At 35.9% G+C, this 18,145-nt stretch overlaps 1 protein-coding gene across 1 annotated transcript in view; it reads left to right on the forward strand.

Annotated features, from left to right (window-relative positions):
- The window catches only part of LRRIQ1 (leucine rich repeats and IQ motif containing 1), a 112,025-nt gene that overhangs the window by 50,209 nt on the left and 43,671 nt on the right, over positions 1-18,145 (forward strand). The window contains exons 17-22 of the mRNA XM_087934520.1: positions 3,097-3,295; positions 5,361-5,480; positions 11,408-11,497; positions 13,438-13,553; positions 14,129-14,224; positions 15,524-15,609. Coding sequence (XP_087790646.1) covers positions 3,097-3,295; positions 5,361-5,480; positions 11,408-11,497; positions 13,438-13,553; positions 14,129-14,224; positions 15,524-15,609 — 707 coding nt within the window. The remainder of the gene's footprint in view (positions 1-3,096; positions 3,296-5,360; positions 5,481-11,407; positions 11,498-13,437; positions 13,554-14,128; positions 14,225-15,523; positions 15,610-18,145) is intronic.

The following is an 18,145-nucleotide window of genomic DNA, read 5'->3' on the forward strand; positions in this document are numbered from 1 at the left end:
ACACAGACGGATCCTGGACATGGGCTTCAAATGTCATATTCCTCTTTTCAAGCCACTCCTGAACAACAAACAACGTCAGAAGCATCTTACCTGGGCTAAAGAAAAACAGACCTGGTCTGTTGCTCAGTGGTCCAAAGTTCTCTTTTCTGATGATAGCAACTTTTGCATCTCATTTGGAAACCAAGGGCCCAGAGTCTGGAGGAAGAATGGAGAGGCACACACTGCAAGTTGCTTCAAGTCCAGTTTCCACAGTCTGTGTTGATTTGGGGAGCCATGTCATCTGCTGGTATTGGTCCACTGTGCTTCATGAAGTCCAGGGTCAACACAGCCATCTACCAGGAGATTTTGGAGCACTTCATGCTTTCTTCCGCAGACGAGCTTTATGGGGATGCTGACTTGGTTATCCAGCAGGACTTGGCACCTGCCCACACTGCCAAAAGCACCAAAACTGGTTCAATGACCATGGGATTACTACATGATACATGAGACTGAACAATGCAGAAGAGCTGAAGGCCACTGTTGAACCATCCTGGTCTTCCATAATGCCTCAGCAGTGCCACAGCCTGATAGATTCCATGCCACAATGAGGCAATAATTGCTGCAAAAGGGGCCCAAACCAAGTACTGAGTACATATGCATGCTTATACTTTTCAGAGGTCCGATATTGTTCTATGTACAATCCTTGTTTTATTGATTGCATGTAATATTCTAATTTTCTGAGATTGTGGATTTGGGGTTTTCATGAGCTGTAAGCCATAATCATCACAATTATGACACATCATGGCTTGAACTATCTTGCTTTGCATGTAATAAGTCTATCTCATATATTAGTTTCACTTTTTAAGCATTACTGAAATAAAGGAACTTTTGCACGATATTCTAATTTTTTGAGTTTCACCTGTAATTCACTGCTGAACAAAGAAAACCTTTGATGTAGTGGTTAAGATATCAGGCTAGAAAGCATAAGTTTTAGTCCCATCTAAGATGCAAAACCAGCTAGCTGAGTTTGTGTCATTTTTCTCATCCCTAGGAGGATGGCAAGAGGAGACCATTTCCAAAAAACGTTGTCATGTAAACTACAGGATCTAGTTAACATTGACTTGAAGGCACAGAGAAAAATGATCAGATCAGAGATCCTGAGTTGCATTTTAATACTTTATTTATTTATTTATTATTTTGTCAAGCGATTATAAGATTACAGGTATTATAGACATAGTTATGAGTACATGAAATGAATACATATAAGAAAAATAAAAAGAAACAATAGGACAGGGACAGTAGGCACGTTGGTGCACTTATGCATGCCCCTTACAGACCTCTTAGGAAAGGGGTGAGGTCAATAGTAGACAGTCTAAGGTTAAAATACTGTATTGCATTTTATGCTGCTGTAAACTGAAATGTAAATATTGGCCTTTTGGGGATTTTTCAGATTCAGTGAGTACATTCTATGCACGTTTGTATTGATATTTAGGCAGCAGGCTATTACAAATGCTATTTACTGAGTGATGCGAAAGTATACACTCAGCTTCTGCATTAGAAACAGAGATGAGCTTCAGGCCAGTAGTGAGAAAAATATACTTTTTTCTGATACTAGAATTAAAAACAAATCATCCTATGTGTTAATTTTTTCTAAATGTCTATGACCGAACAAGCTGTAAAAAATGTCCCATCAACTCTGGTTGATTCCTGGAGGCTGCCTGTGTAAAGGCTACCATTTGAATCTTTCCCAAACAATAATCTGTCATTCTTCCACAGATATTACAATGTTTTCTTCATTCCACCCATCCTTCTTATTTGTTATCTTCAGTTTTTTTCTACTAGAATAGTATTTCTAGCCTTTCATTCATTTACATCAAATGAATTTTTCCTTGTTGCCTCAAAAGAGTAGTTAGTCATTCAGGATCAATGATTAATTCTTCTTGCAGTTCATAATATCCATAGCAACTGTCTCCATATCCATAATTCAGAGTCATCTGTCTTACCTCGCTGATTCTTTCACAGATGGACATTTCCACTGGGGAAAAAAAATAGCGCTTTGAATATTCTGATTCTTGTTTTCATAGAAATTAACTACATTTGTTCTTCTCCATATAATTGTTTTCCTGATTACCTCACTAATATACTTCCATTTGTATTTGTTCTTGAGCCCAGAATTGCAAAACTAACCTTCATTTCTTTGGAATGTAAGCTGTAAGATCATTAAGCCTGCTATTTGCCATTACCTTAGTTTTAATATTTACAGACCATATTTTTCATTTTACTTTGTAATGTAGTCATTACCTTCATATAAAAATTGTATTATGTAAAATTATTAACACTGTAACTGCCAATTCCAATTCTAATGAGAGAATCAAATTATTACTAATAATTTCTCATTCTGATTTAAATTCTGATTCTACGTGTCCTATCTTCCAATTCTGACATATCATATTTAAATTTAAATAAATTTAACAGATATGAAGATAATATATATTCTTTCCTCATTCTGTTTTGGATTCCGCTTCCAACCTTCCCAGCAAAGATGATCCTACCAGGAACTGCCAAAATCACTCTCAGCATCAATAAGATTCTTATATATAGAAAAAGTTATCTCCTTAGAATGCATTTAACATGTATGGATTTAAAATTTGCAATACCAATTTATTTCTAATTAACAACTATTTTGTATGTGTAACATGCATCAACCTCCAATGTCAGCATCAACAGTTATTTGGCATTAAGCAAAATAGCATTATTGTAAAATCCCTGGAAAATAGTCTCATTAGCCTGCTTCATCCTCCCTACTTCTTTCTTCAATTCTGCATGAATTAATTCTCTAATATTAAAGCTTCCTTGCATTCAATAGTTTTCTCTCTTATGATAAGGAAGATTTTTTTCACAACACAGTATACATAGGGAAAAGGACTAAATTGAGCTTTTTGCCAGTGCTCAACTTGTCCTTGATTTCCAGTAAAGGCATGTTTATATTTCTTAGATCTAATCTTTTTTATTTGATCCCCAAATAGTATCCCATGTTCAAAAAAAACAGCAATATACAGTACAATTATTGGCACAGTTTATATTTTTAAAGTAATGGTTTTTTTCTTTTATTTATAGCTCAGCAGCCATAATTATCCAATCATGTTGGCGAGGTTATAGAGTTCGTAAAGAGATCAATTTTTATACAAGGCTACATCTGGCAGCAACTGTAATCCAGTCTGCTTGGCAGAGTTACTGCCTCAGAAGAAAGATTGTCAGCTGTGAAAAAAAGAATAATCATTTTTTGGATAAGCATAAAGCTGCTACTATACTTCAGGTTAGTGAACTAAGGTTGGTAACACGTGCCCTCTCACCTCTGTTTTGAGATCTCAGATAGCTAAATGGATTTAAAGGTATGTATTCAAAGAAATAGTAATTAGCTATTGAATTTATACAAACTGAAATATAAAGTTGCATTTATAGTAAGTCATTCTGGAAAGTTCTCCTATGGTCTTTCAGTAATACAAGTAATTGGCTTGTACAACTCAAGCCTCTCTTGAGTGATTCCTGATACGTTATTAGGGCATAAGAGCAAGCATCACCCACGGAGATATGTACAAACCAGAATCCTGAGTCATTTTGCTAATGTTAATCTTTAAAGTGTACAAACTCTTCTTTTATCATTGTTGCAACAGACTGCAAATTATCTTAAATGGCAACCCACTCCAGTATATTTGCCATGAAAACCTTATGGACAGTACCAAAAGGCAAAAAAGATATGACACTGGAAGATGAACCCTTCAGGTAGGAAGGTGTCCAATATGCAACTGGGGAAGAGCAGAGGACTAGTATTAGTAGTGCCAGAAAGAATGAAGTGACTGGGTCAAAGCTGAAAGGACGCTTAGCTGTGGATGTACACTACAGTATGTGGTAGTGAAAGGAAAGTCCAATGCTGTAAAGATCTATACTCCATAGAAACCTGGAATGTAAGATCCATGAACCAAGACAAGCTGGACATGGTCCAACAAGAGATGACAAGACTGAACATCGACATCTTAGGAATCAGTGAACTAAAATGGACAGGAATGTGTGGTTTTCCCAGTTGCAATGTATGGCTGTGAAAGTTGGACCATAAGGAAGGCTGAGTATCAAAGAATTGAGGCCTTTGAACTATAGTGCTGGAGAAGACTCTTGCGAGTCCCTTGGATTGCAAGGCGATCAAACTGGTCAGTCCTAGAGATCAAACCTGACTGCTCTTTAGAAGGCCAGATCCTGAAGATGAAATTCAAATACTTTGGCCACCTAATAAGAAAGAAAGACTCACTGGAGAAGAGCCTAATTCTGGGAATGGTTGAGGGCAAAAGAAGGGGACGGCAGAGAAGGAGGTGGCTGGATGGAGTCACTGAAGCAGTCGGCATGAGCTTAAATGGACTCCAGGGGGTGGTAGAGGACAGGAAGGCCTGGAGTAGTGTTGTCCATGGGGTCATGATGGGTCAGACATGACTATACAACTAACAACAACAAATCATATTCTATGCATACAAATATAAATCCATTATTACATATGGGTTTTTCATTGGTTATTTTATTGGTTATGAAGGAGCAGTTCTAACTGGCAGAGCAGTTCTGTCAGTGACAAGAACAGTAGAATGACAAATTCAATGTTTCATTTTTAATTTAATTTCCTAATATATTGGGCTTGAAATATTCTCAAATGCAGTCCCTGAGAGCTTTATGCTAGAAACAAATGATTAGATGGTGTGTATATATCTGTAGAGGCGTTATTATAAATATTTATTTATATATTATAAAATAAATATTTGCAGAAAAGTTTAAATGCATTGGATGTTTTACAAATATTTATTGGGAAGTTTATTTGAAAAGTGTACTAGCAGCAGAATTATTTAAATAAATAAAAAAGTAATAAAATTAATCCACTTATGGGATGTTTAGAGTAAGTCAGTATCTCCACATTGGCTTTGTTGTATTTTATTTTTCAGTGGAATGAATATACCTATACCTATACACATACATATGTACATACATACATACATACATACACACACAGACACACACACATATTTTTCTACACTCCTAGTAGGTCCTGAAGGAATTGTCATAATTAATTAGTTGACCTTGGTTTGTAGTTAAAGGAGTTTAGGATTCTATTCTGCTTGCTTGAGTCAAACCTCCAGAGTGTTCTCAGCTCTAGGCATATGCTGATATTTAATTTGTCTCCTAGTTTTAAATGTCACATAAAGTTCAAAAAACAGACCATTGAGCTATTGCTTAAGTAGAAAAAAAAGAGTCTAAAATGTTTTATCTTTCTAATGGGATAACAGAGAATCTGGATGTGTACTTGATCTATGGCCTCATATAGCATGCTTTACATTTTTGTTTAGGCACTTTGGAAAGGGTTTCGTTTGAGAAAGAAACTAGCCAGTGCTTTGGCAGCTGTTAAAACTGATGAAGTTGAGGATGACTATAAAGAAATTAATGTGGATGAATTTGTCTTTAATGAAGTAAGTAGGTAATGGGATACAAATTTTGATTAAAAGTTCTTTAGTTAGTAAAGTATTTCAAGTGCAAAAACATATAACATATTTAAGTCATGTTGTTTAAATAGCTAGAGAAATTACATTTCATATGTTTCTATATTTCATATATGGTCCTTGCTGTATCCTTCATTAAATCATGGTTCATTTTATTTATTTTCTCTAAACTACATCTAGTATTGTTACTCCTAACATAGTATAATTTATCTTAGCTTTTTTCATAAATAGGCTCATTCAAAAAAATTGTCTTTGGAACACAAATTTTACAGTGTCAGTGTCAATAATTTCAGTTTATAATTACTTAATCAGTGCATTTTAAAATATTAAAAAAACTAGACTGTTTGGAATAAAGTGTATTCTCTAGTTGAATTGCTCCAATTAGGAATATTTCAAAATTTATAACAGTATTGTTTATTTCATCTTTGTGAAAGTTATATAGAGCCATGTTATAATACTTAAATTTTAGACATTGAACTATTTGTTTCTTCAAACTGCTCTCTCTGTGAGTCCCAAAACTTTTAATATCCCAAACACTTAAAAGAGTTTTAGGATGTGCTGTATTTAGACACTGCTTTTTTGAAAGTCATCCTATTATGTAAAAAATAAGGTCTCTTTTGAGTCATCTTGCCTGTTGGTAACTTCATGAATATATCAATTTAGGATTTGTTTTGGGGTTTCTTAATAGTCTTTTATCTGTATACTAATCACAACCAACCCTGCTTACATTACTAAGATCAGCCAATGTTAGTCAGGTGGTGGTGTGTAGCTGTGCCTCCTTAATAACTGATTAACTAATTTTAACTACTGTTAAAAATCATTTAAATATTCAGAGAACTATACCTTAAAGAATGTGTTAATTATGTGTCAGCATTAACTTTCATCAGAACCAGTTTGATATAATGACTAAGGCATCAGGCTAGAACCTGAGTGTCTAGTCCTAGTCCCACCTTGGTCCAATCACTTTCTTTCAGCTCTAGGTAGGAGGCAAACCAATTCTGAAAAATCTTGCCAAGAAAATTGTAGGACTTGTCTAGGCAGTCTCCAAAAATTGGACAAGATTGAGCAGAAAAAAATATATTTTGTTTTTAAAAAGGATTTATACATCCAATTTCATACCTACTATCATTATTGTGCTTTAACTATTGTGATAATAAAATTGTAACATGTTATCAATACCATCTTCATTAAAAGTGTAAGAATTTTTTATATTTAATGAAGCAAACTGACATGTACAGAATCAGAAAATTTCTTATCTTCCAATAAGAATTTTCCTTGTCCATTCATATTTCTGATCTTCTTTATTACTTAATGTAATGTAATTTGTCAAGGAAAACCACTTGCTAGTTATTTCAGTGTGGTGGAAGGATTTAAAAAAATGCAAAGTATGTATATAATGTAAGGTCAGAGCTGTTTATGCATATGAGCTATCCTCATATAGATGTAACAATATACTATGACTTTAGATTTTTGGTCCCCTAAAAGTCTGGTGATTCTGGAGTGGGTTGCACTTTCCCAGACTGAGCTAGTATGCAATTTACGTTTCCTCCGAGACTCACAATCCTTCTTGTCTACCATACCAGGTGGCAAACTTTTTACTGCTTTTATAGACCTAAAGTCAGCATTTGACTCAGTCCCTAGGGGACTGTTGTGGTCAAAACTGCTCAAAAGTTCTATCGATAGACGTCTTCTGTTCCTAATTAGATCCTTGTACAACCAGACCTCTAGTCAGGTCAGGTGTGGTCTGCAGAGAGAACTTTCAAATCCTATACCGATTAAGAACGGAGTAAGGCAGGGTTGTGTTCTGGCTCTTCTTTTGTTTAATTTATTCTTATCTGACTTGGCCTTTCACATTGGACATATTGAGTCCCATGCCCCAAAGTTGTCAACTACAAAGATCCCACTTCTCCTTTATGCTGACGATGCGGCCCTCCTTTCATTGTCAAGGCCAGGTCTGAAAAGATGACTTTCTGCATTCAGGTCCCACTATGCTGAAAACCACTTGTCTATTAATTACGACAAATCTAAAGTATTGGTGTTCTCTAGAGCCCAGAAATTGTATAACTGGGCTATCAATGGTAATGCTGTTAAGCAGGTTTTCCATTTTAAGTATTTAGGTATTCAGTTTCAGTGCTTGGACTAGACATCGAACCCAGATGCTGAATTTGGCCTCCTGCAGTCACCAGCAGATTTTAAGATTTTTTTTATACCCAAGGAGGCCAGTTTATTCCTTCTGCTCTGTGTATTTATAAAGCCAAAACTTTGGCTCAAAATCTTTACGGAATTCCCATATGGATATGGGGCTTCAAGGATTGTATTGAAAGAACCCAGGCTGTCTTTTTTAGAAAACTTCTGGGTTTTCCTCCTTGTGTTGGTTTTGCTCTGATGTACCTGGAACTGGGCACTCGATCAGTCGAATGTATGGCATGGATTAACACCTTTAAATGGTGGTTTCGGGTGCTCTTTCTGGCAGTTCCTGGTAGCTACCTCTCCCTGGCGTTTGCTGACTCTCATATTTCTCGTTGGGAGAGGGAGCTGATGAAGAAATTACACCTGCTTTTACGGGGCATGCCCTGGGAGATTATGGCCTTAAGGACGCCCAATTTAGAGTAGTCCAACGGCTTGTGGACATTGACTTGCAATATCTACGAGCCAGAGCTAACAAAACTTGCTCCTCTGTGATCTTCAGCCAATTTAATAATTATGGACTGAGGATGGCTTCCTATTTTTACACTCTAACCATTCCCAAGTGTAGAAGAGCTTTCTCCCTAGCTCGCTTTAGTGTTTGCCCTAAGCACTACTGGATGGGCGATTTAAGAGGCTCCCGATTAATGAGCAGCTATGCCCCTGTGACAGAGCTGAGGTTGAAACTGTGGAGCATGTCCTTTTATATTGCCCTATGTATAACACAGGCAGATCTAAGTTACTGTCTCTCCTTAAAACAGACCCTTCTAGACCCAATGTTAGTAATTTGTTCTTATATTATCTAGGGGATGGCTCCTCCTATATCACTTCTTTGGTTTCCAAATTTTTTTAAGATCTGTAACCATCAGAGGAAAACACTGTAATTTCCCTTAGTCAAGTTTTTGGTGACCAATTGTTCATGATTAATTTTCCCACGTTCTTCTTTTGTTGTACTTGTGTTTTGGTCTGTGACCACAAATAAAGTATTATTATTATACAATCCTTCTTGATGAGCAGATGGCAGCCTTGGCTAGGAGGGGCCTTTGCACAGATTTATGCTGTGCACCAATTGCACCTTATCCTGGACCAGGAGGCCTTGCTTATGGTCTCTCATGCCTTAGACACCTCCTGAATTGATTCTTACAATGCAATTTGCATGGGGGGGGGGGTCGTTCACTTGAAGGCCACTTGCAAGTTATATGTGGTCCAGTACACAGTGGTGCACAGTATTGGGTGCCCATAGGTTTCTTCATATTATAAGTTTGTTGCATGAACTGTTGTATTGGCTCCCAGTTTTCTTCTGGGTACAATTCAAGGTGCAATTCATTGGATAGCACTATTAAAACTTGACATGCCATGGCATTAGCTCCGTTCCCTATAAAGAGCCACTTGTCCCACTAGATCTAAAAGGACAGGGATACTCCATGTCCTTTCCCTAAAATCTTACCATCTAGTAAGAGTTCAAAAGTGTGCCTTTTCCGTGGATGTCCCTACTTTGAGGGATGCCATTTTTCAGTGATTTAATAGGATCCCACTCTTCTAGCCTTTTGGAAGACCATTAAGACCTGGGTTTTTACTCAGGTGCCGGAATTATATGGAAAGAAAGCACTGAAGGAGGGTGTCTGAGTTGGCTGTGGGGCATGCCTAAGGGGACAATTATGGTGCACAGTTTATTGTTTTATTGATTTAACTATTGTTTCATATATTGGTTTTATGAGCATCATAAACTGCCCAGAGTTGCATAAAATTGGCAGCCATGTAAATCTTTTAAATAAATAAAGCAAAGCAGAGATGCATTTTCTGTGCCAAGAAAGCAGCTTAAAAGTTGATAAAACCAAACAATAAGTTGAAATGTTGTTGTACTTGGGTTTTATTGTCGTTGTTGTTATTATTATTTTGATCTTGTCTCTGTCTTCATTAGGAAAAAAAAAAGAAATTAAGAAAAAAATGGGGGGGGGGGGTGTATTTATTTCTGACACAGTAAAAACATGGAAGCTTTTCTCCCAGCAAGAGAAAGCATTATAAACCTGACCCAAATTCAGTTGCAGGTAAGAGAGTGCATTTAGGGAAAAGACTTTGGCTCAGGGTAATCAAAGTTCATCTGAGTGCCCAGAATAAATTTTCAAGGGTTACCTTGTCATTAGAAGTAACCAACAACCTAGGTTAGCAAAATGACATTCTCTGAGGCTGACCTTTGATTATTTTACAGACCTTTCATGTGATTAGCCATAATACAAAAGTAGCTTGCCAGAATATTTTTCAACTTCCCGATCAGTCAAGAGTCCTAGAATTCTCTGATAATGGCCCATTCAACATCAAGGACACCTAAATCTGCTTAATTTGTTAAGTCAATCACCACTAGCACTACCATCTGATATGTCAGCAATGTGATAGTGTTAATTTAGTTCTGCATCTTTTATACTTTTATTATTAATTAGGCTACTGGCTAAAAATATATATCTATCTAGAGGATCTTTTTCACCTAAACTGTGGGCAAATGTATTCTTTTCTGAAATTGCCAGGAGCCCTTTCCATACAGTGAATATCTATGTGGAAATCCTGAGCAGATGGAAAAACTTAAGTTACTATACTATGCTGTTTCAGCACCACCACTTTCAATATTTTTTTAAAGTCGTGCTGTACTTTATCAGAGTGCACTAAACATTCTGGTTTATGGGTTTCCGATTTGAGTGACTGATTTGGGAGGCTGTTGTAAATCCAGCATTGCCTGACTGGATGTGTTTGCTTCTATGCTTTGATAATAGTTGCTCAGCTTTTATGTTGTAAACAAACATTATTACAAACATATTTCTTGTCTCCAGTGCGCCTTCTTTTGAGATTACAATTTCAAAGATATAGCAAAGGTAATACATGGAGCTGTAACTTATTAGGTACTTCTTTGGTTTTAACAGAAAACGGAGAAAAGAAGATGGTATATGTACTTGAGGGAACACAATTGGAATTCTTTTAATGTAAATGGTCTGAAAAGTCAATAATTGCGATATTTCACAGCTGAAATTTTCAATTTATAAATTTTGAAACTAAATTTTAATTTCAAAAAGTAACAGTTGCATCAGGAAAAAATATTAAAACCTGCCCTTTTTTTTTGTCTATGGCGCCACAATGATTTGAGTTTCTGTTCAGAGGAAGGTAGAAAGGTGGGCCTCTATTTGCCTAGGAATATCTGTTCAATGTTAATTGAGACACTGCATCTTGGGGATTTTTTTGCTCTTTTTTACTCTATGCCTTCCACAATTGCAGTGTTCAAGTTTGGCAGCTGTATACATTCTTGAGAAAAACTAACTTATTAATTAATTCTCCAGATAGTGCTTCCATAAGAATCTTGTTTCACAAAATTCCACTGTGCAATTTTACATACAAACACATATAATATGCAGGAGATAATTTTCTGAGTTAAATCCGGTATTTGGCAACGTTTGAAGCTAAACATGAATGAAAAATAATTTAGAACCTAAATTATCTCCATTAGTATTACTATTAATCAACAGTAAGTTTTTAAGTATATCATTAATCCAAAACTATTCCTTATCGCTTCAAATTGTTTGGCTGTATGATGGGTGACAATTCTAATATATGATCCAGGAATACTGGAAAACTCAGGCAACATAGTTAAAATGCTACTTTATTAAAGTTATCAAAATGACTTTATATTGTCCTTGCACTATTAACTTCACTGCCTTTTTTTTAACCAGGCTGTCATTGAGAAAGAATGGCCAGCCTTGGATTCCAACTGCTTCCTTTCACAAACAGTGCTTTGCTCAGACCAGTTGCCCTCGCCAAAGGTAACATGTCACAGAAACTTTATTCATCTTTGGCCTTTGTTCATTCCTTTAGAAACGTGCTCTACTTGGTATGATTAATATCACAATTTATTGACTGAAGAAACATAATTACTTTTAGAAGTCTGTAACTTCCTCCTCATCCCCAGATATAATTTTTCATGTAGCTTTTCTTTGATTTGCTTAATTTTTTTCCCCTTTATTTTGGATTTCTTTCAACACTTTACTTCACAGTAGCAAAACAAAAAATGATATGTCTCAGCTGCACATTTGGCAGTGGATTAAAAATGGCTAGTTGACAAAGTGCTTTAAAAAAAACCCTTCAGTATACATTATATAGCAACAGCTGAAAGTTTTCAGAATATCTGAAAATCGTTGAACTGTAATATTTGTTAGTTACTTGATAAACTGAAGTGTAAACTTTCATTATATTTTCTGAAGTGTATCTTAACAATATGTGTACTGTATTCCCTCCAGTAGTCAGAGAATGATCATAAGCTGCAGAGTGTAGTGCTTCATACCATTAATTTTCCTCTTATGAAAGTAGTTAAGTTTTGCATCCTATTCTAAATCCATGCCCCAGAATGAATTTATTGATTTTAAGTGGGATTCCTATCCTAGTAAATGTACCATAAACTGGAATGAAAAATACTGCAAATGTGTTTAAAAATTAAATTCATGATCTAGAAGCAGTATAAACTGTGCAGTTTAAATCTGCTCCCACCATAGGTATATTGGGAAAATTTAGTGCATTCCAGCTCATGGTAAAATGACTGGATCCTGTTAAAGTCTGTGGCTGTAATCCAACAAAAGAGACTATGGGTATAAGAGAATGTTCCACAATGCCGGATGTTTCTTTGAAGTTTTCAGTTGGGCTGCTTCTACTGCTATAGAGGCCACTGTTTCATTAAAAATTTAAAATGCATCCTGTCTTTGCAAGATGCAGCTGTTATAAAAACCTCAAGCCTCTGACTTCACAGGGTCCTCTCTACACATAACTTACTTTATGTCAGGTCCTAAGAGAATAGTAAACAAAAACATCCTATTCTCATGCCATGCACTTTAGTATACTTACTTGCCTTGTCTTCCATGTACATTGTGCAATGTCTTGCAATTCTTCGTCTGTAGATTTACTATTGTGCAAAAAGTTTGTTCAACAGTGCTGCATATTCCTAAAACCATAATTTATAGGTGAAGAAATATTTCATATGAACCCAAAAAATTATATAGCAGGCTGCATTAATTATTAAATCCAGGTAAAGAAACTCCACCGCAAAAGAACAATGTGTTATGGAAATACGTTACAGTGTGAGGTTACTTTGAATGTAATCTGGAAGTTTCAGCTAATGAAAATATGTAATGGCTGATATATAAGTATTTTGACTATGTTACATAATTTGATCTGGCTGGCTGTGCATTTCTGTACCAAATTAAAAATCCTGCTTTGCTGTTGAGAATCTTTTTTGTATATGAGACTGCATATCTTAGAGGCCTCCTTTTGATTATATTCCCCATTAGGCTTATTATCTATTCCACCAATGCAAGCTCAATTTTTAGAAGCAGACTTTAAATAGGAATTGCCCCAAGGCAAGTGATTGCCCCCATTCTCACAATGTCACAACTCAAGAGCATTGCTACTTTTATTTCAGTTTCTGTTTCAACTGACTGATTCACTTAACTTTTGATTGACTTGAAATTACCTGTGTTGGCACTGGTTTTATTCTTAGACATAGCTGAAGCTTCATCTTTTTCTCTATTGTAGGTTATTTTATATTAGTATTTTTTTTCATTATTAATTTATTTGTAGACTATCTTGGCCTAAAGAAGCACCTTATAAAAATTTCAATAAATGAAAGTGGTACATAAATTAACTCTTCTTTCATATTTCATGTTCAGGCAAAAGTAAGATAATTATTTATTTTTAAAAATTCTTTCTTATCAAGTGTAACAAATCAACAGGAAGTGAAGACAGCTCATTTAATTTAAAATCACCTTCCCATAAAATGTGGCAGCTTAGGAAAATGACAACATTATCAGAAAACAGCGATGTTAGCAACTGGTAAGTTAAATAAATTGCTTTATTTGTTGCTCTTTGTAGTTATTTGCATACTGGCAACACCCAAGATGAACACTGGAAGAATAATTGAAAGCATCTGGATGCTTTGCTATTCTAAATTCTGTAAATAATTAAATTTAAAGCACATGTGTTCATAAGGAAAATGACACACACCAAATTCAGAATTTTAACTTTTCAAACTAAGCAGTTGACTTTTAAAGCCATCCTTTACTCATTTAAAGAAAAGCATAGCAGTACTAAACTCTCAAATCCTAAAATTTTAAGACAATAAAAATTATATAGAGTTTAAAAGAAAAATGTCTAACATAAAGAAAGCTTTACTATACCTTATATTTCATTGTAAAAAAATCTTGAGATATGTTTGGAGTACAAATATAAATATTTGATATAAACCTCAAACTTCTATTACTCTTCTATAAGCTTCTATAAGCTTTCCTGGAGCTTAGATTTTATTTCTTAACTTCAGAAGATAATGAAAATTTATAGCACAGCAAAAGCTGCAGAGATTTAAATCTTGTTGGACTAGCTTTTTAGTGTCTTGCTCTTGCTCTCCTCAGGTCAGGAAGAAGCAGTGCCTCACAACTTTCTGAGGCAAAGTCCTCCCAAAAATTATCATTACAATCTGAAAAGGAGGAAAAAATTTCAGAAGAATGGTATGTTTGGGTCATTATTTTCTTTTAAATTTATTTTATTTATTCATTTGATTTTTATAGCTGCCCATCTCAACAAAATTAGTCTGGGTGGCATACATCATAATACATAAAAATAATTTAAAAAACAATTAAAATAATTAAAATAGTACAAATAAATATACATGGCATCAAGCAAAACTGTTACTATGAATGTTAATATAGCCAGGAAATGGGACCCTTAAGACATTGGGGCCACTGACACACCTTGCAATAGGCCAACAGGCTCAGGGCCATCCTGATATCTGAAGGGAGAGGGTCTAAGTCCTAGCACAAGTCACTGCAGGAAACTTGCCGCAACCAACTCACCATGGCTAACTCACTGCAGGACAATTCAACATTGTATTAATCATTTAATTCAGTATTTTTGTTACTGGTGACCATGTTTTATTTCTTATAATTCTTATATTTCTGGATTGACTGTATTTATTTTATTATTGGCCATGGTTCCATCAAATTAATTTTGGGACAACCCGCTACAGCCAACTCACCACAGCCAAACTTGCTACAGGACAACTTGCCATGGGACAATTCAACAAATATAATAGGTAAATTAATTTAGCCATTAATGTGGTGAGTTGTCCCATTCCAGAAGAGAGAATATGCCAGAGGAAGGGAGCTACAGTGGAGAAGACATGTTTCCTGCTTCCCACTAGCCAACATTCCTTGGCTGACAGTGCCTGTAACATGCTCAACCTAGCTAATGACTAGTTTTTAACCATAAATAGTGATTTGAAAGTATACAGTAAGTTTAGATGACAGTTTTGCGCATGTTGACATTATGATATAAAATAATTCTGCCACTCTGCTCAGAGCTATTGTGTACTTCTTCATAAATGATAGCCAGAGCATTAGGTATTCTTTCATCAGAATTCCTAATGGTAACCATATTGTTAGGACATATGTGTATAGTTCTGATCTCTATGATTATAAAATATGTTCTGAATACCCATAAAATCAAAATTATGTTCTATAGGTTGCACTGCAATACATGCAGCAAAATCATGCATTTTGTTTCAGAATTAGGGAGAAATATATGGAACTCAAAAAGCCACATGAACCTTTTTTCTGTATATTTAACATTTTCTGTGCATGTCTTCTGGCCTTACGGTTCTTTGAAAAGACACTCCTGAAGATCAAAGACCTCCCAGTCAAGTTCAGTGTTTCAATAGGGTTGCTGTTAGCATTCAGAAGTTACTAGCCTGCATGATTATTAAACAAACACCTATGTTTGCATGTGGAGAATAACTGTTTCTTTTCTAGGGGTTTTAAAGACATTTCTACGGCACAGCTGATGCTAAAAAGAGCACATAAGATGAAAGCAAAGAAATATAATGCTAAAAAAGTTGGTAAGTACCTTTTAAATCTAATTATATAAATTATGCATATTACTTGTTTCTAAAAAACCTTATTTAAAATGAGCCTTTAGTATGATGGCATATACTAAGATGTTTAATAATAAAGAAAGTTCTGCTTAATTGATTTTAAAGACACTTTATATAGCTAAATTTTGGTATTGCATCCAGTTGCAATAGAAAGTTCAGCTCACAAAACTGAACAGAGAACAGCTTATATGACAACCTCACACAAATATTCCCCCCCTCAACTTAGTGATAGTCAGTATGATTATTTGTTGACTTTGAATATATAATTCTGTAGGCAATAATTAATTCTCAGTAGAATATGCTCTAGATATTCTAAGGTAATCCAAATATATACTTTTAATCTACCCAGAATTATAGAACTGAATGTTCTTCGTTGCTTTCTGAAGCTATACAGGTAGTTATAGTCCTGCTTCTTTATTGAAGCTATCTACTGTATTTTCAAATCATTTTTTACAATTTTTGTACTCAAAAGGGTATGTTTATGTTTTACTATTTTTAGAAATCCCAGTTAATTAATATAGAGCAGGGCTGTCATTTGCACGGATGCATCACATTTTAGCCACGCCCACATCCAGTTTAGCAAAGGGGTAAAAAGTCCTGATACATCACATGATGCCACCATGATGACGTGAGTTTGACACCTGACACTCCTGATATATAGGGTGATGGAAAAGTATTTAAGGACTGTCATAATCTAACCTTAAATATTTAACAATACAAATCAGCCATGATGTAATAACCCAAAATAGGATGTGGGATAATCACTATATATTATGGAAGTCTGGTGTTAGTTTGAGTATATATGGCGTGATTGATTGATTTAAAAAAAAAATTAAATGGTGTTATAAGGAAGAGCAATCAGACACCAAATAAATTTAAAAATCTTATATTTCTGTCACCTGAAAGTGATCTTGGTAACAGTACTGGTCAGCTTCAAGAGAACAGCAGCTGAAAACAAATTACAAATGGGAGCCAAAATGTAGGCTGATGGGGTGAGTTCTTATAGCTAGCAACAACAAGGTCTCGAAGTGGCTGTTCTAGTAGTTTCATTTAGCTCTGCTGATTCTTGATCCCCTCCTCAAAGTTGGATGTATGACCTCCCATGTGAGTGATGACAGTTTAGCACTCATGTAACTAGAGAGTTTTTTCTTTCCATTCATATGAATGCAGCAGAGATACCAGGGCTTAAAAAGGAAGTGAAAAAGGTGATGGTGCCATGGACTCAAGGGGGAAGAAGGGCAGTTTCACCAAGGTCATAACAGCAGAGTAAGATATGGTGGAAAGCTGAAGATGGGCTGCTCATAAGAATTATGGAACTGGTATTTGAGTCTTGTCCAAACTTGCAGCACTTCAGTGCACTCAACATTGAAGTCAGGTTATTGGACTCTGAATGCTGTGTTTGAAAACCAAGTTAATATGCAATAAGAACACTCTCATTTATAATCTAATTGGGGATAAGATAGTTGACCTGGAGTGCATAACAAAACCTGGACACACACACACCCCACTTATAGATACTGTTCTGACTCAGAACCAAGAAACAGACTCCTTATCCTGAAAAACCCCTCTTTATTTAGTTACTGTGAATTCATGGCATTCACACACAGAAAAGTCCCAGCAATAATTCTTCCAAGAGTTAAGTGCAAGAACAGACCTTATCAGTCCTTGGATAATTGCCAGGATGAGAGCTTTCAGTTGCAAAGCTGTAAATTAATTCCTGGCAATGAGTCTCCAAGGCACAAACCACGATAAGCAAATCTTCATAATAATAAGCAAAATAATTGTCTCCTGCAACCACCACTCCCCCTTTGCTTCTATTTATTCCTCATGGGAGGAGCTATTCAGCATCCACGTGTGCCTTCTGAGTTGGCCCCTGTTCCTTAGTTGTTCTCTTCTCCTGACAGCTCTGCACATATACACATCGGGAACAGGCTCCAGCTATTCTTCCCCACTTATCTCCAACTCCGAAGGCAGCTGGGAGATATTGGATGCTCCTGGCCCTATCTCTGCTTCCAATGCAGAGCATCCATTAGAGCCTTCTCCAGGCTCCAGGACTGGCCCAAGTTCCTCCCCAACCTCTTCACTGTCCGAGTCAGAGCTGGCAGCTAGTGGGCCACAACGTCTGTTTTTTTGTGCCGGGGGGTGAATTGGCAGTGTTGTGGTCTGGGAGATAGCAATGGTTTGCAGAAACTCTGCTCTGTTCTCTATAGTCAATGAGTACATTGATAATACCAAATTTTACCCTCAGACCCAGGCTACCTGGGGAAGTATAGATGGGAAGAACAGACTGAAGAAGAGCCCTGAGAAGCCCTGTGGTTATTTGTATCTCCCAGGACCAGTGATATTCCTGAACAAATCTATGCTTCCTCCTTCAGAACTAGTGTGCAACTTGGCAGTGTTCTTGGACTCAGAGCTCCTGTTCAAGGAATAAGTGGTTACTGTAACCAGGATTTTGCATAAATATGTGTTTATGGGCCTTTACCTAGACCGGCAAGTCCTT

This window comes from Pseudonaja textilis, chromosome 5 (genome assembly GCF_049901715.1).
Source record: "Pseudonaja textilis isolate UNSWEBS1 chromosome 5, rPseTex1.2, whole genome shotgun sequence".
Classification (NCBI taxonomy): Eukaryota; Metazoa; Chordata; class Lepidosauria; order Squamata; family Elapidae; genus Pseudonaja; species Pseudonaja textilis.